The following is a 25,801-nucleotide window of genomic DNA, read 5'->3' on the forward strand; positions in this document are numbered from 1 at the left end:
GACCCGGGGCGACCCCCAAGGTGGGACTACCCCGGGGCTCGAACCCAGAGCCTTCTTGCTGTGAGACGACTGCGCTAACCACTGCGCCACCATGCCACCCCATCTTTAAAATCACTTCTCAAAACTCAATTTCAGTGGCTTGCTTTTATGTAATGTCGATCATCCTTTACTGTCACGTTTCTCACCCAGTGATCGGCTTTTCTTTTGGCCGCTTCTCGTTTGTTTTGTCATTTTGATTGTGTTGTTTTGTGTTATTTGCTGGGTAAAACACTTCGAAAACACTTGATTTGTAATTGTCATATGCTGGTATTCAGAGTACAATGGAGGACACTAAGAATAACTCCCCAGATCCTCAGCAGTGGAATCGGCCAATAATCAGGCAAAGTTCAGAGTCACAAAGTCTCTATGAAGTATAGCGCCTACACCCCCGAGTGATCATGTGGTAGTGAGGTGTCAGTGAAGACAATAAGCTGCTGTTTATGGTTATTATCTAAATGATAAATGGTATAAATGATATGCATGTCTTTTTCTTACGTCTGACAAATGTGAAAACACATATACTATGTATGTGAGCCCACGCAGCTACACACACAGCCCCCGCCTGCTTGCAAAGGTGCATCCACAAGCAAACACACGGGCAAATACAATTACACACATGAACGTGCCAGGTGCAGTGTTTCACGGGCCAGCTTCTGGATAGTAAATGAAAGGCTGGTATACGCTCCCTGGCGTGGGGGGGTCCTCGGATCATCAATTATTCAGCTCTGCAGGGCAGGGACAATTATGTGCGCTCATTTGAAATAGAAGGCCGACAATTCACCGCTTCCTTCTGGACTTTTACGAGGGTGCGATACTACTAAGCGCACAATTCCAACAATTACCATCACACATTCTCATAAAACTTGATTTTACTATCAGCTAATCTGAACGTGTCAACACAATATACTGTCTGGCGTTCGAGTTTTTAAAGGCATCATACAGCACACTTACGTATTCTGCACAAAAAACGAAAAGGATTGCTTTATTCCCCAACAATGAAGAGACACAAATGACAAAGTGGCTCAGAAACAGTGAGTTTCACATCATCACATTCACAGTATTTGACAGAGAAACACAAGACTTGACTTACAGACTTGAGAACAAACATGGCAGTGCACAGCATTGGCTAACCCTACAACTGAATGAATCGAGCCCTTCCCCTTTCGGGCCGCCAATGTCGAACCCCGGACACGACGGCGGCCTTCACGAAACCTGGCACGGCCTATATCTACACGACGTCAGGCGGTCGGCTGCAAGTTAAAACTCGAGAGAAGAAGTTCAGAGATGGAAGTTGAGAAGGCAACGTTTTCCTCGTCTACAAACAGCGTTTCCTACAAACTCTGGCCTAGTTTGTGCGTCATACAAACACCGTATAGGCAGCGGCAGTGTAGCGGCGGGTGGGCCGGAGATGAAGAGTTTGAGGTCGTGGCCATCAGGGGACGCTTCAGCTAGAAGTCATCTCCTCCCCTGCGCTTCCACAAATATGAAGCAATCACCTCTATTCTATGTTTAAATTAGTTCAGTTTTTTTTAGCAAGGTAACGTAATCTGGCTAATGCGACGATAGTCTGACAACCCCCCCCCCGCCGTGTGACTCAGTGTGGCCTTACTAGCCCATAACCCACCCCAGCCCGTCTCACCTTACCGTGGAAACTCTCGACATTATATCGACACAGCACATTAACGGTACAGGAAAAAACAAAAACACAATATCATCAAATTTGTAATTTGTAAATAATTGGTCTAAAGTCCAAGGATCTCGTGGTTCGACTTCCAGTTCCAGCCAAAGAACACAAACACTGCCGATACCGGGCTTCTGTGTTGCAGGACCAAAATCACGTAAAGCTTTCAGGGTTTCTGCCGAAGCAGCGTCGTCCTATTCTCAACGGATATCTCCAAAGTGACAAGTGCAAGTACAAAGAGGACGACGGGAAACGGTTGATAGGAAATCCCAAAATCTACTACGCATCGGGTATAAAGTGTACATCCATATCATATTAATTCGTTAAAAAATGCTCAGCACCATCCGGTAAAAGGAGATCCAAATCTTGCAAGTAAACAGTGTAAATGCTCTTTCTATATATATATATATATGTATTGCATAAAGGAACCTGGTTTTGGAAAACTGCGTCTAAGTGCTACACCCACACCTCTGCATCAGTACCACGTCCATGAGCCAACCGGATATATGACAAACAGCTTAACGTTGGTGCGAATGGTTTCCAGTCATGGGCAGTTATATACTTGGCTACATCTAAAGTCAACACCAATTCACAGGAAAACACCAGTTTCTGCCTCGAACCCAGTGGCTTGTTCTGTGCGGTAAACATCATCCAAACAGATTGGACAGCGGTCGGGCTCGGAGAGGACTGCTGGAAAACTCTTCTCTTCCTCCGCCCACCTCCTCAGAGTCCCTGAAGGAGGTGCTGTGGATGATCTGGGTACGGCGGTGCCCCCGCTGCAGCCTCGTGTTCAGCCGACTCAGCGATGGCTTCCTTTGAACGCCTCCCTTGGCCTTCCCCGCCCGGACCCCCACCTCCTCCGCTCCCTCTGCCGGGGGGTTCAGCAGCCTGAGGGGGTTCAGGTTGGACTGGAGGACTTTAGGTAAGCGCCAGCCCCGACCCCTGCTGCCGCCATCGGCGTTCTCTGTGTCCGACTCTGCTCCGGGGGAAACGCTGGCCCTGTCCTCCCGCAGCTCTGTGGCCACTGGCAGGGGGAGATATTGGATGGCGCGCCTCCCGCTGTAGTCTCTGGTCTCAGGGTCGGCCTCCCAGTCGGACAAGAGCACACGCACCACCTGTCCAGCACAACGCATGACACACAGGGTTCTTTATTCAATGGAGTCCACAATATTGGAAAAATTACAACAATACTTTAACTGTTTACTTGCAATTATAACAAGGATGAATCAAATGTCTTTAACGGAGGTTTCAAATCATAAAATGGCCTCCGATGCGACATTTCTCATTTTGGTTGGAAGATAAAGAATCTTAACGTCTATGTGACTGAAAGATATTTAGAACCAAGCCATAGTGCAACCCCGTGACAAGGAAACTTTGGTTGGATTTGTAACTAATTTAAAATATCATTATCAATTCAAAGTAAATAAGAGTTCTACAATTTAAACATGCTTGAATGTGTAAATGCTAGAACAGCTTTCCACAGTTATGGCCCAATTTTTAGCCCTTTTTCAAGGGGAGACTGTGCACCAGGTATGAGGTTTACGTGAAAAAAGATCCCACCCTACTCTACTCAGCCTATGTGAAACTATCGCATGTGTATGGTATGTTAACCATTAGGGACGGAGGAAGAATTACAAACAACCTAATTGAGCAAATGTCCAGGCTGAGCATGGTTAGCACACCCCACTCTCCCCACAGCCCCACCTACCTGTGTATGTCCGTGCATGGCTGCCAAGTGTAGAGGTGTGTAGCCAGCGCTGGATCTGGCGTTCACGTCCACAGGCACCATGCTCTCCTTAGCGAAGCCTAGCAGCTGGGACAGCAACTCGGCTTTGCCCTGTTTGGCTGCCCAGTGGAGACACGTAAACCCAGTTACAAAGTCTCTTTTGGCCACCAGGCTCGGTTCCGTGGCAAGAAGGGGCTGCAGGCTGTCCCACTGGCCATCTGAGGCGCACAGCATCCACTCATGTTCCAGGGGGTCCAGGGTGACAGAGGCGCAGTCCTCATCTGTGGCCAAGGAGGAGAGGAGTGAGGTACAGTCACCGTCGCTCTTCACAGAGTCCCTGAGGCGTGAACTGCGGTGGATCAGGGACCTTCGCACCTGGGGGGGGGGAACAGTGGTGAAGCAGTTAACACTACCTGCCATGGTTGTCCCCATACTGGCGACCTAGAATTACAGAAGGTTCTACTGTTGCAGTGAAGTGAGAGCTGCTCTTGATAAAAGCACCAGTGCCCAACATATAAACCTGTCTGTGGACGTTCTCATTCATCCAGGTCATGGTTATCCAAAGGAGTTGAAATCGAGTGCAGCTGGACTTGGTATATATCCGTGAAGACGTTTCGCCTCTCATCCAAGAGGCTTCCTCAGTTCGTGCCTTTCTGACCGGACCAAGCTAGTCAGAAGCCTCCTGGATGAGAGGCGAAACGTCTCCACGGATATATACCAAGTCCAGTTGCACTTGATTCAACTCTCTTTGGATGACATATAAATCAGCACATCGGTCATTTGTGTTGGCTGCTGAGATTACTGCACACAATTCCCCTTGCCAAGTATTGCACACAGTAGAGTGTATGGTTCTGATGCAACCTTTTGTGCCTTTGCATCCCAAGAAGGTGAGAAAGGTGCAGACAGAGGAGACAAACCCCCCACCCCCCCGAGAAAAACAGAAACGGAGTAGCCAACCTGAGGGGAGCTGCTCATCATCAGCTCGATGAAGTTCCTGCGGCTGCCTTTGGGAGTACTGCCGTCCCCACCCGTATCCAGTCCATCCCAAGCGCCGTCCTCTGACAGACAGCTGGTCAGCACAGCTCTCTGGGAACCCCTGGAGACCCTGCGGGCCCCTCTCACCTGACCGTGGTGCCCTCCCGGGTGAGCAGGGTCAAGCTCGGCCCCTATAGCTGGGGCGGACTCTCGCCTCCTCCTCTCTCTCAGCTTCACCTCCCCTCCAGCCCAGGCGGGGGTCCCACTTGTGCCTCCTTCACGGCAGGCAGCGACGGGTTCCTCCGACTCGGACGGCCTCTCGTTGCCACTTGACTTGGGATCACTTGCGGGTCCGCGCAGGGCTGCGTCCTTCCCCCGCTTGCGGCCTCCGCTGCAGGGGTCGCCACTGACGTTGCAGTCCGAGGCCTCGTCGACGTCGCCGGGGGGACCGGCTGCCCCGGACAGCGGCGCGTCCCCTGCCCCGAAAGCGTTGCCATTGCGCTCCTGGTCGTGGCCGTCGGCGTGGGTGCGCGTCGCCGAGTCCATGCAGCCCTCCTTCAGGCACACGACGTGCACTCCGTTCTCCAGCGTTAAGCACGCGACGTGGTCCACGACGCGTGTCAGAGTCTCGCGAGCCGTCGCGTCCTTCTCCGAGTCGTTTTCCCAGATCGACGCGAAATAGTCGATCAGCTCCATCTGCCTGACCCTCCCACCCCTCCCCGTCAGGAACTCCAGCACCGCTCTCTCTGTGCATCCGGACGCCATCGCGGGACAACAGCACCAACCAAAAAAACGCCGAACGCGAAAACGACGCGTACACAAAAAACAACAACACCACCCTATCAGAACGACTCCGCCCGCGTATCGGGCTTATTAGCGCGGGCCGAGTCAGCGACAGCTTCCGAGTCGGCCGATGACAGCATCGTCCCGATCCCCCCCCCGCAAGCTCTCCTCCGAGGGGAAGGCCAGTGTTGAAGTACCGCTTGCGGACCGACAGGGGTCGCGGTAGAAGCAAAACAAAGCATCCACGCCCCTCTTTCCAAGTGGCGAAACTGATACGCGTGGGCGTCCATCTTGGGTCTGGATTCCCCGCTCAGCGCTACCACCAGGGAGCTCCCCGGGGCTCGTCTCTCTGAGCCAACATGACGGCGGTTGCCAAACGACTTGCGCTAGTCCATTATACACTAAAGGGGTGACCGTAATAAATAAGTACACTAAATGTATAGATAACATGTATGATATCGTATCTTCGAATAAATAGTTTCTAAAATGTTAACGTCCTACATTTATAGAGCAGGTTTATTGTCATCTGACGGATTTAATAATACCAAGTAGTGACGACGTCCTTCTGTTCTCCCCTGTTTGTGGTGGCCCAGTCTCGCCTCGCCGTAGCTGACATTGTAATGGGACGGGTCCGATCTGGAATCTGAAGTAATTGTCTAACGCGGCCGTTTTCGCTGATATTATACCCGCTCCGATAAACGCGCTGCACCGCTCTCCGTAACGAAATGGCCTCATCTGATGTCGCTCGGCATCCGGCAAGTATTCGTTTTCTTTGTGATTGACAAGTGACATTCTTCACGAACTGGACTAGGGAGTGTCCTGCGGCTACTCGGCTAACGCAAAGGCTAGCTAGCATCACAGAGTTAGTTGTAATAATAAACAACGCAAAGTAAACGTGGAACATAGCCCAGTCAATTTAGACACTTTTTTTGTGAATTAATATCTGCCTTTCTCTTATTGTTGTTCATTGTTTTAACAGTAGACAAAAAGGGATAGGAAGGTGTCGCACAAAGTTTTGTGGTTGCTAATACGCTAGCTAGCAGGTCAGCTGATAGGATGTGTAGTAGCCTGGCCAAGGCATCAACTGTTTTGTTTGTTTGTTTGTTAAGGGAGCTCCCCCTCTTACCCCAGCAGACAGCGCAGTGAACATGAACACCAGTGATGGTTTGCTAGCTAGAGACACCCTTGACAGGCTATATAGCTACTGCACAATGAAATAAGGTTAAGCTTTAAGAAAAGAAAAGAAAAAGACTCTGGCCCATCTGTTATATTAATTATTCATGGATTCAGACAGTCAGTTATTCCTTCGTCTGAATGGTTACCATTATAATATTTTTGGTAATTTCCAGCTTAATTGTTAATTTATTCATCACTTGATTTTGATCACCAAAATAGCAGCTAATAATAACATCTTTAATAGGGTGAGCAGTTAAATGGCTGCAAGAGTCAGGTATCGGACAGATCGGGTTGACATTAGCAGAAAATATACTAACTTGGCTGTGTTCTCTTCAGGATAAGGGTGCGCGGGCCCTTTCCCTGTCTGGTCATGTGGGTTTCGACAGTCTCCCAGATCAGCTGGTAAACAAGTCTACCTGCCAGGGCTTCTGCTTCAACATCCTCTGCATTGGTACTTCACTGCACACATGCACCTTCACAGAAACACAGTAACACAGGCACACTTGTAGATTCAACATTCTGCCCAAGGAGTCGCTGCATCAGATGGAAACAGTGCACACACCATCATCATCATCATCGCCCGCGGTCACTTGGGGTTGAGTATGGCCATCCTCCTTCTGGGTCCTCTTGGGTCTTCAGGTGGGCATAGAAGCCAATCCTGGAGCTGTATATTTTTGGGCAATGTGGTTAAACATGTGAAGAAGTGGTTGAGGATGTGGTTTGGGCCTTTCTGGTAACTCACTCCTTTCTGAGTCTGCGCTTCTTTTCAGCAGCACGGTGGAGGACATTGTTGTAGCGCGCAGCACCCTCATGGACAGCCTGTCTCCAGGCCTTCCTGTTTTTTGCTTCTTGTTCCAGGTGTTAAGGTCGATGCCAAACCTTTTGATGTGGGCCTTGATGTCCTTATATCGCTTCTTTGGTCCTGTGGCATGGCATCCTGTCACAAGCTGAGAGCAAAAGACTTGTTTCGGGAGGCAAGAGTCAGACATGCAGAGGACATGGCCAGTCCATCTCAGGTGATGTTGTGCGATGGTGGCTGTTATAGTAGGCATGTTGGCCTCCTCGAGGGATGCTGAAGTTGGTGCATTTATCCTCCCAGCTGATCTTAAGGATCTTTGCTCTTGGTATGCCTCGAGTTCCTTCAGGTGCCTGCTATATGTGGTCCATGTTTCTGGCCCATACAGTAGGGTGGGTAGCACTACCGCTTTGTACCCCAGAATTTTTGTTCTGGCCTGAAGGTCGTGGTTTTCAAAAACCCTTTCACTCAATCTTGAGAAGGCCAGGCTGGCACAACTGAGGCCATGGTGTACTTTGATGTCAATGTTGGCATTGGAGGAGAGAAGGCTACCAAGATATGGGAACTGTTTCATGTTTTCGAGTTTGGTGTTGCCTACAGAGATGGGTGGGGGCAGAACATGCATATTTCTGTTGGGTGGGGATTGGTTGAAGAAATGGGTCTTTTTATGGTAATGGGCAGGCTAAGCTGCTTGTATGCCTTTGCAGATGCGTCCAGTATGCTCCGTCGTCCTCTTCTATGGGGGATACTAAGGCATTGTCATCAGTGTACTGCAGCTCAATGATGGATGTGGCAGTGGTTTTACTTTTAGCCCTGAATCTGTTAATGTTCAAAAGTTTCCCATCAGTTCTGTACATGATTTTGACTCATTGAGGTAGATTTGGACCCTTGAGATGGAGGATGATGGCAGTGAAGACATAAAACAGGGTTGGGGCAAGGACACAGCCTTGTTTAACTCCTGCGTGGACATTGAAGGACTCTGTCTCATCTCCATAACTGCTGAGTATTGTAGTTGACATATTGTCATGTAATAGTCCCAGTACTCTGATATATTTGTCAGGGCAGCCTATTTTTGACAGAACTAGCCAGTGGGCCTGGTGGTTTACGGAATCAAAAGCTTTGGTTAAGTCTATAAAGGCCATGTACAATGGCTGATTCTGTTTGTGGGCTTTTTCTTGGAGTTGCCAAGCGGTAAAAAACATGTCCATGGTGCCTCTGTTAGGACAAAAACCGCTATGGGATTCTGGCAGAATTTCCTCTATTGAGAGGAGTCTGTTGGTCAAGACCCTAGCCAGATCTTGCCCTGTGGCAAGAACTGGCTTTGGACAGCTGACTTTGCTTTTGCGTGGGCAGCTCGTTTATTTTGGCATTTGATGTCATTCTGTCAGACGGTAAAGGCTTGCCTCTTGGTGTTGATTAACCATTGGATTTCCAGGTCATTCTCATCAAACCAATTTTGGTGGTTCTTCATTGTGTGTCCAAGATTGGACATTAGGTACCAGTGATTGCAGTCCTGAGCATATCGCAGTGGCTTTCAATATCATCTGGATACTGCTTGAGCATATATGTACAGAGTGTGGCCTGGAACTGTTGATGAGAGGAGGTATCAGTCAGTTGTTCAAGGTTGAGCTTTGGGCGTTTCTGCTTTTTCTGTGTCCTTCTTTTCTGGTGAAAATGGATGGACAGGTTGGAGCGGATAAGACGGTGTTCAGTCCAGCAGTCATCTGCACTGACCATCACTCTGGTGTTAAGTACCTCTCGTCAGTCTCTTTAATGGACGATAATGTAGTCAATGAGGTGCCAACTGTTAGAAAAAGGGTGCTTCCAGGTTATTTTAAATTTGTTGTTCTGGCAGAAGAGTGTGTTGGCTGTGTTCTGAGCATGTTGTTAACAACAGGATGCCAGTGGAGTTTGTGTTTCCAACTCCTTCCTTGCCAATTATGCCTCTCCACAAGTTGTAATTTCATCCCACTCTGGCATTGAAATCTCCAAACAAGGATTAGCTCATCCTCCTTGGGGACTTTGGTGAGAACATTGCCCAGGTTGGCATAGAGGGTCTCCTTTACTTCATCTTTTGAGTCAAGTGTTGGAGTGAATGCACTGATAACAGTGATGCTTTGTACAAGTGCCAGTCGTGCTGTCATCAGGCATTCATTGATACCCAGAGGAAGTTCAGCAAGGTGGCAAATGAAGCTGTTTTAAAGCCAACACTGTGGATCCTCGGCTCATCAGCTGCTTTTCCTTCCCAGAAGAAAGTGTAACAACCCTTCTCCTCTTTCAACTGCTCTTGGATGACCAGTCTTTCACACACACACACACACACACACACACACACACACACACACACACACACACAAACATACGTTCTCAAGCCTAGTTTATTTGTATAGCCTTCATTCAGCCTCTGTGGCGTTAACACACATACAGTGAAAAGCAGCTAGACACAGTAAATGAGAATGGATGGCACCCTCCATTGTTAGGCCTTGATTTGGATGGGGAAAATTCTGTCACACTTGTTCATGTTTAGCCATTAAGCCTGGTATTATTTCATGACTATTGTACATTTTTGATTCGAAAGCTCTTTTCTCCCATTCCAGTTCCACAGTGCCCAGTGATCGCTGAATAAATTAGATAGACGCAATGCTGAAAACACACTGAATTTTTCATTTGTCTAGTTTGGTGCCGGTGCCAGCTTTCTTATAGTGATGGAGCAAAGACACTGTGTTAGCGTTACAAGCTATAGCGTGTCCCCTGTCTCTCTGTTTCCAGGTGAGACTGGTATCGGTAAATCCACGCTGATGGACACTCTGTTCAACACCAACTTTGAGAACTTTGAGTCCTCCCATTTTGAGCCAAAGGTGAAGCTGAGGGCCCAGACCTATGACCTGCAAGAGACCAACGTGCGGCTTCGCCTCACTGTGGTGAACACAGTGGGTTTTGGTGACCAGATGAATAAACAGGAGAGGTGGGCTGATGAGGAGAATGATGTGATGGAGTGTGTAACTGATAGCAGCGTGTGCAGCTTGTTTATATATTTGTAGAGGATTTAAACAAGGGTTATGGATATAACTTCTCAAGTGCTTTCCTTTGACTGTAATGCCTAAAAAGTTTTCTTTTTAAATCAAGTGCTAAGGGCTAGGGTTAGTCGTTTTGTGTATTTCTTTGCCGTACATTATCCTGGCACACGTAGAAACTCATTAACCCTGCCAACACTACCTGAAAACCCATCTCGCTCTTGCAGCTACCAGCCGGTGGTGGACTATATTGACCGTCAGTTTGAGAGCTACCTGCAGGAGGAGCTGAAGATCAAGCGCTCGCTTCACAATTACCACGACTCGCGTGTCCACGCCTGCCTCTACTTCATCTCCCCCTCGGGCCACTCCCTCAAGTCTCTGGACCTGGTCACTATGAAGAAACTAGATAGCAAGGTGAGGAGGAGACTGTGTTTGTTTGTGTGCGTTTTACAGATGTCTTCTGGTCGAGAACAATTGAATCATTTGGTCTGGATTTTGGTATTGAAACACTTGAAAAATTGCTTTTGTCCTCTGGATAGATCAAATTTGAATTGATGAATTAACAGACAAGTTCAGTTAGTCTGCTCCGGCCAAGTAAAACGTGGCTTGGACGATGAATAGTTTCATTTTTTAAAGTAAATTTCAACCCAGGCAACTCACTTTACATGAGATTTTAGCCGGCACGAAAATGGTAGTTGACAAGCGGCACATAGCGTAGATAATTTCATGGAATTACATAAAACACCGGTCCTGATCAAACCGGAAGTCACTCCGATTACTTGTCTGTCATCATGATATCGTTCTTTCTGTCTGCTTTTTTTTTTTTTCTTGGTTCTATATCCACTTCCATTCACTGGTTCTGTCTGTGGTGGTGGAGATATATCATGTTTGCTTACCTGATAATTTTGGACCCATATCGTCTGGCTCTATACAGAGCCCTGGTCTGTAGCAAGCAATCTCAACCAGACGGGTTTTTTTTTTTCCTGCGAGATAGAGGGGGAGAGGCAGGAGTGAGTGTGTCATGCTCAGTGCTCATTTTTAGATTCTTGTCCCAATGTTATGATTATGTCTGGCTTTTGGAGAGGCATGCTATCCCACTAACGAACCGTTCCCTTCATTCTTGTGGCGGCCTGAAACTTTCCCATGCTCTGCGAGTGGCTGTGTGTGTTGACCTGAGTGTTTGCTGTGTTTGTGCGAGCGCGCCGCTGTGTAGTGTGGGAGTAAGCCAGGGATTTGCATGTGAATGGAGTGACAGAGAGCAGTAGAATGCCGTGAAACCCCTCTGTCTCCATGTCCCGCTCTCTCACACTGGCCGTCCTTTTGTGTCACTGTACAGAGAGACCGAGAAAATGGCACTCGTTGAAACTACCCCAACGACAGAGAGAAAGACAGTTAGTCACTCAGACAGTTGTTGGTATGCTTTTACACACTTTCCCCCCCTTTCTCTGCCAAGATCAGGATTGTGTGTGTATGTGTGTGGGGTCCAGCCTCAAGGCATGTACATCGACAAGGGATCAGACGACAGAGGAATGGAATGTAGGATAACTCGGATGGCAAAATAGTCCGTTGGGCCACTAGTCACCACGATTTGTTGCTTGCTAGCATGGAGAAGGTTTCTAAAGCTAGTGGGTGGAGGGTTTCCCTGTCATCTCAATCACATCCACTGTAGTAAAGTTTCTTTGTGGCTATTTACTTAAGCACAGCCGTAAAAACGGCTATGGTTGATCTCTCGGCTAATACCCTTCATTTGCCTGCACATGAACAGGGGGGGATAGCCTAAAGTAAGTTTTGAGGTAATGCAAGTCCATGTTCAACCATCTCTGAAATTGCGGGTTTAGATATCATTGCATACAAGCTCGCCTTAGAACTTGCTATTATTGAGGGATTTGATATCATTAGAACTTCACAAATGATTTTAAATGTCTGAATTGGCGCTTCCCACCATGTCCTGCAGTGTCAGAATCCATTATTCTAGAAGATTTACTAGACTTCTGGGAAATTGGCTAAGAATCCGTAACAGCCTATAGTTAGACTGTAGATGAGAGTAAATCATGTTAATGAAGAGAAAATGTAGATTAAAAATACGAGTAGGGGGCATCCCGGTAGCGTAGCGGTCTATTCCGTTGCCTACCAACACGGGGATCACCGGTTCAAATCCCCGTGTTACCTCCGGCTTGATCAGGCATGCTACAAACACAATTGGCCGTGTCTGCGGGTGGGAAGCCGGATGTGAGTATGTGTCCTGGTTGCTGCCTCCTCTGGTCAGTCGGGGGCGCCTTTTCGAGGGGGAATAGCGTGATCCTCCCACTGTCAGGTGGCTGGCGACTCCACATGTATCGGAGGAAGCAGGTGGTAGGCTGCAGCCCTCCCCGGGTCGGCAGAGGGGGTGGAGCAGCGACCGGTACAACTCGGAACAGTAGGGTAATTGGCAGGATAGAATTGGGAGAAAAAGGGGGGGGGGGTAAAAAAAAAATAGTAGAGAGGGGAAAATGAACGTCTTTGTAAAGGCCGAATGTGTAATGAACAGGTTTCTCCCGTGCTGCAGGTGAACATCATCCCAGTGATAGCCAAGGCTGACACCATCAGTAAGAGCGAGTTACACAAGTTCAAGATCAAGATCATGAGCGAGCTGGTGAGCAACGGGGTTCAGATCTACCAGTTTCCCCTGGACGACGAGACTGTGGCCAAGGTCAACACCACCATGAACGTAAGCAAAAGACACGCACATATTGTAAGAGTTGACAATATAAACGGTTTTATTTGTCTCAATATGATTTTGTTAAGCATGATGGCATATTACAGTTAAAAAAAACCATTGTGTAGTTTTGTTGTGGTTAACTGAAAAGGACAGCCAGGTCTAGAAGTACGTACCTTTGGAAGCAGTTGGGTGAAACGTTAAAGCATCTCATATCTCGTACTTCTCACCAGCTATTCCTTTTCTTTTCATATGGAGAACTGTTGATATGAAGCCTGTACCTCTGAGTGTTTCACTGTTCCCACTTTCAGTATTTTCTTTTTGTTGCTCATTTTGGGAAAAAAAAATACTGAGCTTATCTGTTTTGTTACCTACTGTTGAACCAGTCTTACCCCTGCAGATTAGACAAATAATGGTAGTTTCAGTAGTGTTTGCCTATGTTCAGACATGCAGCCCAAATCCCTGTTTTTTTTTGCTCATCTGCGTTTGAATCTAAAGGTTTTTCTCTAGTCAGAGCAGCGATAAATCACGTTGAGTTTTGTTTTCGATTTAGGCTCTCACCACAGTCGTATGTAGTATACCATCCGATTCAAATCGTGTTTTTGTAGACACGATCACAGGCGCCTCCTCCTGCCCCGCTGTGTCACTTACGCCATTGGGCACGAATGCGACCGTACATCACGAGTGACTAAACCAAACCGTGGAACATGTCTGCTGCTCTGTAGGGGAACGCGTCAGGGCAGGCCAAACGCAGAAATTTAGAAATAACTTAGAAAACAATTTGTTAAAGTCCACTGGTCTCTCTCTCACGTTCAAATGCTTTTTTTTTGGGGGGGGGGGGGGTTCCCTCTTTTTCTTCCAATTGTACTTGGCCAATTACCCCACTCTTCCGAGCCGTTCCGGTCGCTGCTCCACCCCCTCCACCGATCCGGGGAGGGCTGCAGACTACCACGCCTCCTCCGATACATGTGGAGTCGCCAGCTGCTTCTTTTCACCTGACAGTGAGGAGTTTGACCAGGGGGATGTAGCACGTGGGAGGATCACGCTATCCCCCCCCCCCCCCCCCCCCGAACAGGTGCCCCGATCAACCAGAGGAGGTGCTAGTACAGCAACCAGGACACATAGCCACATCCGGCTTCCCACCCGCAGACACGGCCAATTGTGTCTAGGGACGCCCGACCAAGCCAGAGGTAACATGGGGATTCAAACCGGCGATCCCCGTGTTGGTAGGCAGCAGAGTAGACCGCGACGCCACCCAGATGCCCCATTCAAACGCTTTTGTACTTATAGGTGAAGTATTTGGAGATAAAAATGGATTTCCAAAGCACTGACCCTTAGTCTGTCCGCCTCTACCCAAAACCCACAGTAACGCCGTGAATAGAGGATAATGTATTACCGTTTAAAGTTTACCCATGTAGAAAATGTTCTTTTAGCTATGTCAACATTAGGCCTCGTTCATGAATCGGTGTCTAGATTCAGGGCTTAACCAGGCTCCATGTCTTTTCTATAAGACAAGCTGGAGGACTAAAAACTCCACGAGTGTGTAAGAACAAACTTGTATGTAAGATTATGTCATGAATAAGGCCCATCGCTCCTGTGAGGTAGTCGTCCTGCTTATAGCCTCTAGGTTATGGGTGAAGTAGGTCGCTATGTTCATTTGGCCACAAGAGACAAAGCCTACCGTAAATGGTGGTCACCTGACAACTGACAAGCATGTCTGTCAAATTGCATGCATCAAGTCGATTGACAGCCAGGAGGTACGCCCCTTCTCGGAGCTTCTGGTTAGAAGGGCGGGGTTATCTGTGAAACTCAGACTAATTCTGCACTGCTGCTACACTGGTAGAGGAAACTTGCTAACAGTAGACTCTTAAAGCCTCCTGCAGACTGTGCGATTTGGGCCGTCTCAAACGAAAGATGAGTAAAAGTGGCGATATCTTTGGTCGTGGCTCCAAAACAGCAGTCCTACGTCGCACTGTGAGACAGGTTCAAAGACGGCCATTATTGCAGTCTTGCGCCCGAAGAAAACCCGGGACAAAAGTCTGACAGTGTCAGAAATTTAGGATAACCGTCTCACAATGTGACTGCTGCTACGACCTACGTCTACTAACCAGCCAATAGAAATGCAGCATGAAATGACGCACTGGTCAGTGTGACGCAGAATCTGTGCTGGCGCTAAACACAAACAACCAGACTGTTAGCATCTGTGACCCAAACACGACGGATTCAACAAAACGAGCTGTGGCGACTATTGAAAGGACTCGATTCCTGCTTGGCGTCATGTTGCTCCACCAGCGGCGTAGGTTGATTACACCCGCTGATGCGGCACGCACGCTGATGATGTTTTCATGGACTTGAGTAGGTGTTATCGTACAGTCTACATAGTACATCACACTTGATGTCGGACCCAAGTTTATTACACTGCAAAAAATGAAATCTTAACAAGTGAAAATATCTTGTATTTGGTACAATAAGGCCAATATTGAGTAGAATTATTTTGAATTATCTTATTCCACTGGCAGATAATTTTGCTTATTTCAAGTTTTTTTTCCTGATTTTGGTCAATTTAATCTTGTTTTAAGAAACAAGATTAACATTTATTTAAAACAAGATTAAATTGACCAAAATCGAGAAAATAAGCAAAATTATCTGCCAGTGGAATAAGATAATTCAAGATAATTATACTCAATATTGGACTTGGTGTACCAAATACAAGATATTTTCACTTGGTAAGATTCCATTTTTTGCAGTGTAGATCCATATGGCACAGGTATCGCACAGTCTGTAGGGGGCGTTAGTCAGTTTGTCCACAATAAGAAAGGTTTTCAACGAAAACATCATACATACTGTAGCTTTTAGTCTCTATAGTTTCCCAACACGCTGTGTTTGTGTGTGTGTGTTTGTAGGGTCACCTGCCGTTCGCTGTGGTTGGCAGCACAGAGGAGGTGTGTGTCGGCAACAAAATGGTGAAAGCTCGCCAGTACCCCTGGGGTGTGGTACAAGGTAGGACACCTCGCTGTCCTGTCTGTCTGTATGTCAGGGCTCTGCACTACATGTGTAGCACATGTGCTCCGAAATGGGAAAAAAAAGTAGGAACACGCACAGAAATGTAGGAGCACCGTGAAAATGTTCAAGCAACACAGAGTTTATTAACAAACAGTTGATTACATACATAGTTTCATATTTTACTCTGTGTGTGTGTGTGTGTGTGTGTGTGTGTGTGTGTGTGTGAGAGAGATATCTGTGGTGGAAGTTAAGTGGGAGACTGCAGTGTCCCCACTGTGATAGGCAATATAATAGACTGTCACGCCACCCGCTGGTGTGCAAATATGATGTGAAAACCGGTGGAGGAGTATGAAAGTGGAAGACCCTCGCATCTGGACACGAGGCGTGGGCCTTCAAACATTGAAAACAGCATTGACACAGCTTTTAAAACTCTGAAACATTGAAACAGTTTTTAAATGAAACATTGCAAGAGCTCTTTAAAACACTCCGTTTGTAGCAATGAAGCGCCAAAACAACTTTTTGAAACATTGAAACAGTTTTAAAATATTGACACTATGTTAGCCTGTATATTGTAGCAAATTCGGGGGGCAGCCAGGAACCGCTGCAGCCTGGACGTGAACCCAGGTACACTACCCCCCTCCTCTGGGAAGCTTGCCCCGCACTTCAGCATACCAGCTCCCTCATGCCTCTGGGCGCATGCGCCTCCGATGGTGTCACGGTCTCACCAGCCCGCTTCTGACGCCAATGTAGCGAATTCGGGCGGAGGCAAGGAACCGCCGCAATCAGTTAAAAGTATGCGGGAGCATCAATAATAACAACTTTCCCAACAACACTGACCAGAACGTAAGCTGGGGATCCTCTGTTTGGTGTGACGCCACGTGAAATGGATTCGTGTTTCATAAGTTGCTTGGTTCACATACCAAAAGCCTACTTCTCTTGGTCTTGATCATACTTCTCATGTAACGATGAGCATCATGAGTCCTTGTACACGGTGACAAGTCATACACACCACTACATTTTGACAATAATTTACTTGAAAATTGGTAAGTTTAGCTCCGCACTCACTTTCGACAGTTTACTTTGGAAAGGAATTATCAGTGTGGGGTGGAAGTACAGACTGTCGGCTTTCATTTTCATACCCCCCCCCCCCCATTTTCAATGTAAACTGAATTGCCGGGTGTTCTGTTTCTTTTTGTGTTCGGTATATAGGCTATTTGTGGGCAGCACGGTGGCCCAGTGGTCAGCGCTGTCACCTCACAGAAGAAGGTCCTGGGTTCGAACCCCGGGGTTGTCCAACCTCGGGGGTCATCCCAGGTCGTCCTGTGTGTGGAGTTTGCATGTCCTCCCCGTGTCTGTGGTCGGTTTTCTCCGGGTGCTCTGGTTTCCCTCACCACCATTAAAAAAAAAAAAAAAAAGACATGCATGTTAGGGTTAATACTCCTGTCTGTGCCCCTGACCGAGGCATGGCAGGAAGAACAGGAGTTGGTCCCCGGGTGTTGCACGGCGGCTGCCCACTGCTGCTAGCTACACAGCTGGGATGGGTTAAACGCAGAGGAAGAATTGCCCCATGGGTATTAATAAAAACGTAGTAGTAAAAAAAAAAGAAAATTCAAGGTAAAGTGCAGCGGTCTTCTTACCATAGTTACACACATTCTTGCCTTTATTGCATAGCGAAAGTTACGATTTGTTTGTGCACACACACACACACTTCCTGCCTGTCGGCTTTACATGAGAAAAATGCCCGTTGACAAGAGAAATATGCTGCGGTTTGTGGATGAAAAAAACGCATATCTGTTTTGCGTGACATCATGCCAACTTGATTAATAATTCAATTTAAAATTCAGAAATCAGAACAAAAATAGGCTATAGATTACGTTCATCAAAATGTGTGAGTATAGCAGTAATTGCATCACTTTCCAGCACACCCAACTGAATGGTTCTGCCGTGACCAAAGATCGGTTAGTCCTCTAGCTGCAGGGCTATATGAGGCTGTCCACCAGGTGGTGATAGCGAGCGCCAAACACAGCTGAATGAACGGGGTCACAGGGACTTGGACTCTGTAAGTGTCTTTATGCATGCTCAGAGATGCTGTTTAATGAGTTTGGTTTAGTAAATGCTGGATCTCAGTGTGAAAATGTAAGTGTGCATCATCTCCCCAAGGTTTGTCTACATAAAGCCGGTGGTGTCTGACAGACACTGCTGGCTCCATGTGTGATGAACCAACGATCAGATGGACAAATGAATGAATGGACAGACATGCAGACACTGATCCGTAGTCCCTTCCCTGATCATTGTGGGACAACAATGGCTCTGCCAGCGCTGCGCCATTTTGTCTGTTGCCATTTGAATAATATCATTTGCTGTTGTGTGTGCTTGTGAAAATGTATTATGTGGGTGTGCTATTCCAGGTCTGTTAATTTCAATGGTGTCGGTGGTGAGAAGTGAGTGTTTTTCCGTGTGATTGTATTGCAGCAGTTCTTGCTGTAAATTTTTTTATTAGTAATGTGTGTGTGTGTGTGTGTGTGTGTGTGTGTGTGTGTGTGTGTGTTAGTGGAGAATGAGAACCATTGTGACTTTGTGAAGCTGAGGGAGATGCTGATCTGTGTCAACATGGAAGACCTGCGGGAACAGACTCACACACGCCACTATGAGCTCTATAGACGCTGTAAACTGGAGGAGATGGGCTTTAAAGACACCGACCCGGAGTGCAAACCTGTCAGGTGAGGCAGTAGAACACACACACACATACAGAGTGGGAAATAATCATAATAGAGGAGACTGAGGTGTGTGTGTGTGTGTGTCTGTGTGTCTGTGTGTCTGTGTGCACATGTTCAGCCTGCAGCAAACCTATGAAGCCAAGCGGCAGGAGTTCCTGGGGGACCTGCAGAGGAGAGAGGAAGAGATGAGACAGATGTTTGTCCAGAGGGTGAAGGAGAAAGAAGCCGAGCTTAAAGACGCAGAGAGAGAGGTATATGGGAATACTCGCACCCTCTTCTAAACTCAGACCTCTGCAACCACCACTCAGTTGAGCATGATGGGTCACAGAAAGAGGTTATGCAGACATACACTGATCATCCAAAACATTAAAACCACTGACAGGCAAGTGAATAACATTGATAACATTGATTATCTCATTACAATGACACCTGTCAAGGGGTATATTAGGCAGCCATTGAACAGTCAGTTGTGGTAGAACCAGGAAAAAGAGGCAAGTGTAGGGATCTGAGCGACTTTGACATGGGCCAAATTGTGATGGCTAGACAACTGGGTCAGAGCATCTGCAAAAAGGCAGGTCTTGTGGGGTGTTCCCGGTATGCAGTGGTCGGTATCTACTAAAAGTGGTCCAAGGAAGCACACCCGGTGAACCGGCAACAGGGTCATGGGCGCCCAAGGCTCATTGATGTGCATGGGGAGTGAAGGCTAGCCCCGTCTCGTCCGATCCCTCAGAAGTGCTGGCTATGGTAGATAGGTGTCATAACACACTGCATTGCAGCTTACTGCATAAGGGGCTGCGTAGCCACAAACCGGAGTGCCCATGATGACCCTTGTCCACCGTTGAAAGTGACTATAATGTGCATGTTAGTGTCATAACTGGACCATGGAGCAATGGAAGAAGGTGACCTGGTCTGATGAATCACGTTAATTTTTACATCATGTGCGTGGCACCAGTAATGCACTATGGGAAGCAGGCAGAGGTGGTGTGATGCTCTGGGCAACGTCCTGCTGGGAAACCTTGGGTCCTGGCATTCATGTGGATGTTGCTTTGACACATGCCACCTACCTAAACATCATTGCAGACCAGGTACTTCCCTTCATGGCAGAATAATGCACCCTGCCACACTGTAAAAATTGTTCAGGAATGCTTTGAGGAACATAACAAAGAGTTCAAGGTGTTGCCCTGGCCTCCAAATTCTCCAGATCTCAATCCGATCAAGCATCTGTGGGATGTTCTGGAAAAACTAATCCGATCCATGGAGGCCCCACTTCTTTACTTACAGGACTTAACCTCTTGAGACCATGCGGAATGAAGTATAAGGTGCAGAAATGTGCATGTGAAGCATGGCATCATATGAGGGCGCCTGGTCTCAGGTTCTGCTGGTAACGTCTTGGTGCCAGATACCACAGGACACCTTCAGAGGTCTTGTGGAGTCCATGTCTCAATGGGTCAGAGCTGTTTTGGTGGCACGAAGGGGACCTTCACAATATTAGGCAGGTGGTTTTAATGTTTTGGCTGATAGGTGTATATTGGGGATTTTGTGCAGTTGTTGCTGTATGCGTTGAAACTGCAAATTAGACAGTGCAAAAAAAATGTTAAGTGCTTGTCTGCAAACTTACATTTGCAATAAACTTTGTATGGGACTTTATCTTATTTTAGTCTTTTGGACATGTCATTTCTCTGGCATGGGAAATTATATGTTCACAACAATCATATCCTCATTTGTCTCTGATAGTCCACCTCCTGTTAAGCTAAATGACACTTCAGTCTCACTACATGTTTGTGTGCATATTTCTCTTTTTGTCTATCCAGCTGCAGAGCCGTTTTGAGCAGCTGAAGCGGCTCCATGCGGAGGAGAAGGCAACCCTTGAGGAGAAGAGGAGGCTCCTGGAGGAAGACCAGAGTTCCTTCAGCAAGCGACGTGCAGCAGCTCAACTTCTGCAGGCCCAGAGCCTCACAGCTAATGGCAAGAAGGACAAGGACCGCAAAAAGTAAGGCATGCACAAATACAGGCCATAATAATCAGTAATTCTGAAGGCAGCAGGGCCCGTCGTGGTAAGGAGAGCCTTCTCCAATCAGTAGGCCCAGGTTCGAGCCCGTGTTGGCCAGCATCTGCTGGTGTCCTCGATCAATAACGTTCTCACCCTCCTGTGGAGAAGAGCAACTAAAGAAGCAGATCATCTCTTCCAGGCTCAGTAATTGACCACAAATAATTTGGAAGCAAATTGAGATCCATGTATTGGCGCTACATTTGTGCTTTCTAGAATACCTAGAATTTCAGAGTCCCAATCCAGGCAATAAGAAATACAACTACTTAGCATGTATTCTTCAAAAAGGGCTTGTTGATCAACACAAACGTAAACATGTAGTGTCATCGATGCGAAGCACAGTTGTGACTTTGTTGTGAACGGAATGGCACAAGATCATTTTCTCAAGTTTGTAATTGGAAGTAGGTCTGGTGTTGACTGCGCATTTTCAACTGGGTAGCTAACATTTCCTATTGCTTACATTTTATCCTGACTGGATGCTTAACATTGAAAATTGTACAATAGATGCTTTAGCAGCAGTTCAACGGAGCGAAAGTTAACTTGTCTGATTCAAGTTCTTAGCTCACCAACAAGCCAGAAAAGCAAGCTGACACACTCAGAAACACTTAAAACCTTCTATCAAAAGATTGGTTTGTTCTAGAGCATGTATAATTACTGGCGTTTCTGTGAAATCCTCAAGATACTTTATTGATTCCCATAGGGAAATTTACTCTGCATTTAACCCATCCTAGCTGTGTAGCTAGGAGCAGTGGGCAGCTGCTGTGCAGCACCCAAGGGGCCAGCTCCAGTTCGTCTTGCCATGCCTCGGTCAGGGGCACAGACAGGAGTACTAACCCTAACACACATGTCTTTTTGATGGTGGGGAAAACCAGAGCACCTGGAGAAAACCCACCACAGACATTGGGAGAACATGCAAACTCCACACAGAGGAGGACCTGGGATGACCCCCAAGGTTGGACAACCCGGGGTTCGAACCCAGGACCTTCTGAGGCGACAGCTGTAACCACTACACCACAGTGCCACCGTGAAAAAGATTCCGAGGTCAAAACAGTGGTTCCGCACTACACCCCCCCCCCCCCCCGTCATGCCTTTGTGCCCCCTGGGGGGGCGCACCACATGCAGCCCTCCGTCCCATGAGTGGATGCTCCCACTCATAAGACAGCGGGCTGTGGGCATTCTGCTTCCCTTTGCCACATCCCATCTCTGTGAGATGGGCTTTTCTTCCGTTGCCTGACTTAAAACAAAGTACAGATCTGAGCTCAACATGGAGCATGACTCGAGAGTGGCAGTATCAAGCCTGCAACCCCGTTTTGAAAAGACGTGCAGTGCAAAACGGGCTCATTGCAGCTACTAATGCAGTGATGAGACTTGAGCTCTCACAAATTGACCTACTCGTCGTTTTTCCCAAAAATCTGCATTTGTTCTTTTTTTTGCACAGATTGAACTTTATTGTTATTGTTCCAGCGAAGTGATTTTATAAAATTATATTTCATTTTCCTCTGTTTTTGAAAAAGCACACAGACTGATGGAGCATCCTAGTCACAAATGTCACAAGAAGAGGTTTGATAAAGTTGAAGTGGAACTTGCGTTTGTTATTGTCTGTGAATGTTCTCAATCATTCAGGTCATGGTTATCCAAAGGAATTGAATCAAGTACAACTGGACTTGGTATATATCTGTGAAGATGTTTCGCCTCTCATCCAAGAGCCTTCCTCAGTTCGTGCCTTTCTGACTAGACCAAGCTAGTCTGACTGGCTGGTGATGAGACTCCAATATTTATCCTCTTTGGAGTCGTTGTCAGAGCTACTGATGTCCATGGCTCTTTGTGTTCCGATGTTTAGCCACGCCCATCGTTATCAGAGGTATTGATATGCGTGGCTCTTTTGTGTTCCGATGTTTAGCCATGCCCGATGTTAAGGAGCGACTGTCGTTGGGGGGTGTTAGTTTCGACTTCGTTAGTGCTCCATTCAGTGGTCATGAGTCGTAGGAGCCGTTAGTGACCGACTGTTATTCTTGGAGGCTTGCGTTTGTTATTTGCACAACAGAAATTACTGAAAGAAAAGTGAAAGGAATGTTCATGATCTTGATGTTATGTAAGTAAGATTAAACTTGGTCCACTTTGTCACCATTTTGTTGGGGTGGGGGGCATGAAAATGTTTCTTCCTCCAAAGGGGGGCATGACGGAAAAAGTTTGAGAACCACTGCATGAGCCCTACCAGCTCTCTACAGAGGGGCACTCCTCGATGTCGTGTTTTTTCTGTCGACTACACAACAGTACTTGGCTAGATACAGTGCTTTTAAACTCCAGGCTTGCTGACGTGACTCTGTCTCTCTTTCAGCTCTGGCTTCATGTGAAGACATTGTGTCCCAAAGTACCTCCAGTATGACCTAGCCTGGTACACAACTGCCGGCACCCGGCCCAGCAACATCCTCTCAACGGCCAGTTTCTGAACACTAACCAGAAAAACAATCTCACCAACCAGCAGTGTGTATGTTTGTGCACCAAAGTTAAGTTAATGTTTTCGCTTTACGGTGTCCCGAAACATCAAAAATCCTCTGTCCATTTTGGTATGATGTTTGATTTTCCTTTTTGTTGCGGTTTTAAACCTTTATTTAGTATCATATTTTTTATATTTATCCATTTTATGTAATTTTTCATATACCTCTTTTGATTTTTGCCAGTTCTGAAGGGCATCACGGTGACGTCGGTCCACAAAATGCCGCTTGAAATTTCCTTTATAGATCCCAAACATAGATTCCAGTACTTGGATAGCTATCAGAAGGATAGTGGGTTTTACACAACAAGTCGGGAGCGTCCCTCTCTTTTGTTTACACGGCTAATCCAAAGCTAATAAGCTGAAGTGTAACCGAGATGTGCCAGGAACGTTGTATGTCTGTGAATCAATGCAATATATACCGTACAAGATGAGGGAGAGCCAGATCTGGTCTGCATGCTTTGTTTTGATCTCTAGGAGTCAGATATTAAATTCTCCTCCTGTACATTAGAATAAGGTTAAACTGTTAACCAAATGTTCCACTGACTAGATTTCACCTGTCAGTAATTATTGTTGTTGACGGGTAAGAATGGGTTGTAGTCAGAGTGGAGCGGTCTCTAAAGAGTAAGCCATGACACTATTGTGCTAGTATTCAAGAGGGTGACTTTTCGTAGCCAACTCCAACTGGTCCCAGTGCCTCCCCTATGACTCCAATACTAGTATCTAAAATGTGCATGTGCCTTATATGTGTACAGCGTACCTACCTACACACACGATTATGCAGAAACTACCATTTACAGCCAGGGAAACACATCAGTGCCTAATTCATTGTAATACTTTTCCATGACACATTTAAACTACTTTTATGTAAAGAATAAACGATGTTATTTGCGATCATTTCCTCAATACCTAAATAAATCTTTGTATTTTTGCCATTATTAATTCTGCCTGTCTCTTTTCTTCTACAAACCACACTCACCAATCAAGGAGTTGGTTAAAGCTGACACGCTGAAACTCAAGTCAAATTGATAAACTACGAAACAGCAATAATGTGAAAAAAGTGTGACCGACCAGAGGAGGCGCAAGCGCAGCAACCAGGACACATACTTATATCCGGCTTCCCACCAGCAGACACGTCCAATTATGTCTGTAGGGACGCCTGACCAAGCTGGAGGTAACACGGGGATTCAAACTGACGATCCCCGTGTTGATAAGCAACGGAACAGACTGCCACGCCACCCGGACACCCCATATAAGTCTATTTTCAATCTGACCCTCGAATCTACATTCTAAACTTTTGGGGCTCTTGTTCTGGGTCCATCTCCCTCGGCCACGAATAGACTCAGCTCAGTCCAAATTGTGATACTCTATCAATCTCCTGGCTCATACTCACTATTTCTTGAGGAATTTGGAGAATTTGTCTCAGGTCTTGTTACTCACTCTGATGAGATTTTAATTCTTGGTGATTTCAATATTCATCTGCATAAGGCTGCTGATCCTCTAAGTAAAGCCTTCCAGGAGCCTTTTGATACTTTTGGGTTCACTCAGTTTGTTCAAGAGTCAACTCATTGCAGTGGTAACACCCTTGATTTGGTAGGGATAGCTGTTTCTGATCTGAATGTCATGCCAACAACATCTGCTGTGTCAGATCATTTTCTATTCAAATTTGAAGCATTATTGGCCTGTCCTGTTAATGTCGGCACAGATGTAATTGCCACTCGCCACATTGGTCCATCCACTGTAGCTGCGTTTGGCCAGCAGCTGCCTGAAGTCTTGGCTCCTTCTCCTTTCACTGTAGAGACAGACTCTGTTGAAAATCTCACTAGTGACTTAAATGTGGCCCTCTCTAGTCAGCTCGATTCAGCTGAACCTCTCACTACCAGAGCTAGGTGATGAAAGAGGCCTATTCCCTGGCTTTACAATGAGACACGTGCTGCTCTTAAGTGGGCCTGCAGGAGACTGGAACGTAAATGGCAAAAATCAAAATTGGAAGTTTTTTTTTTTACCTATATTGGCATGAGTGTTTATTGAAATACAAGCGTGCTTTATCTGCTGCAAAACAGCATGTGTCGATCAATATTAAACTTAACCCCAGATTTCTCTTTGACACTGTATCTAAACTTACTAAAAAGCAGCCATCTATTAGCTGCTCACCATTCATGGCCCATGAGTTTCTAGACTTGTACTGCAATAAGGTTGATGAGATCATAAACAAAATTAGTTCAACTCCAGCTACTCCTTCAGATTCTGTCTTACCAAATTCATTTCTATACAATGAGTCACTGATAGTCCCAGTTATTACAGCTTTTGAGACCATCTCTCTTGATACTTTGACGAAGCTCGTGTCAGCTTCTAAACCAACTACTTACCTACTTGACGCTTTACCAGCAAAACTTTTTATTAAAGACCTCTGGCCTTTCCTGGGACCTACAATGCTAGACATTATTAATTTATCACTTACTACTGGCACTGTTCCCCGCAGTTTTAACACAGCAGTGTTTAAACCTCCTACTTAAAAAACTGCACCTCGATCCAGGGTCTCTTAATAACTATCGGCCAGTCTCTAATCTACTATCTGCCAGTCTCTAATCTTCCATTCTTTTCTAAAGTACTAGAGTTGTGTATCAACAACTTTTGACCCATATAGAAGAAAAC

The 25,801-nt window shown here is 46.6% G+C and overlaps 2 protein-coding genes across 2 annotated transcripts; one reads left to right on the forward strand and one right to left on the reverse strand.

The window, feature by feature from the left end:
- Positions 1-2,367: 2,367 nt before the first annotated feature.
- Positions 2,368-5,186, reverse strand: sowahca (sosondowah ankyrin repeat domain family Ca). The gene is made up of 3 exons (XM_056288939.1): positions 4,404-5,186; positions 3,429-3,821; positions 2,368-2,835 (listed from the first exon to the last, which is right to left on the reverse strand). Exons 1-3 carry the CDS (start codon positions 5,184-5,186, stop codon positions 2,368-2,370), a joined length of 1,644 nt encoding a protein of 547 aa, XP_056144914.1.
- Positions 5,187-5,809: 623 nt separating this feature from the next.
- Positions 5,810-24,078, forward strand: septin10 (septin 10). Its single transcript, XM_056290182.1, has 10 exons — positions 5,810-5,959; positions 6,717-6,831; positions 9,946-10,141; positions 10,418-10,604; positions 12,736-12,897; positions 15,789-15,885; positions 18,440-18,608; positions 18,724-18,856; positions 20,417-20,595; positions 22,991-24,078. Exons 1-10 carry the CDS (start codon positions 5,930-5,932, stop codon positions 23,004-23,006), a joined length of 1,284 nt encoding a protein of 427 aa, XP_056146157.1. The 5' UTR covers positions 5,810-5,929; the 3' UTR covers positions 23,007-24,078.
- The last annotated feature ends 1,723 nt before the right edge of the window (positions 24,079-25,801 follow it).

Source organism: Lampris incognitus, chromosome 11 (genome assembly GCF_029633865.1).
Source record: "Lampris incognitus isolate fLamInc1 chromosome 11, fLamInc1.hap2, whole genome shotgun sequence".
Classification (NCBI taxonomy): domain Eukaryota; kingdom Metazoa; phylum Chordata; class Actinopteri; order Lampriformes; family Lampridae; genus Lampris; species Lampris incognitus.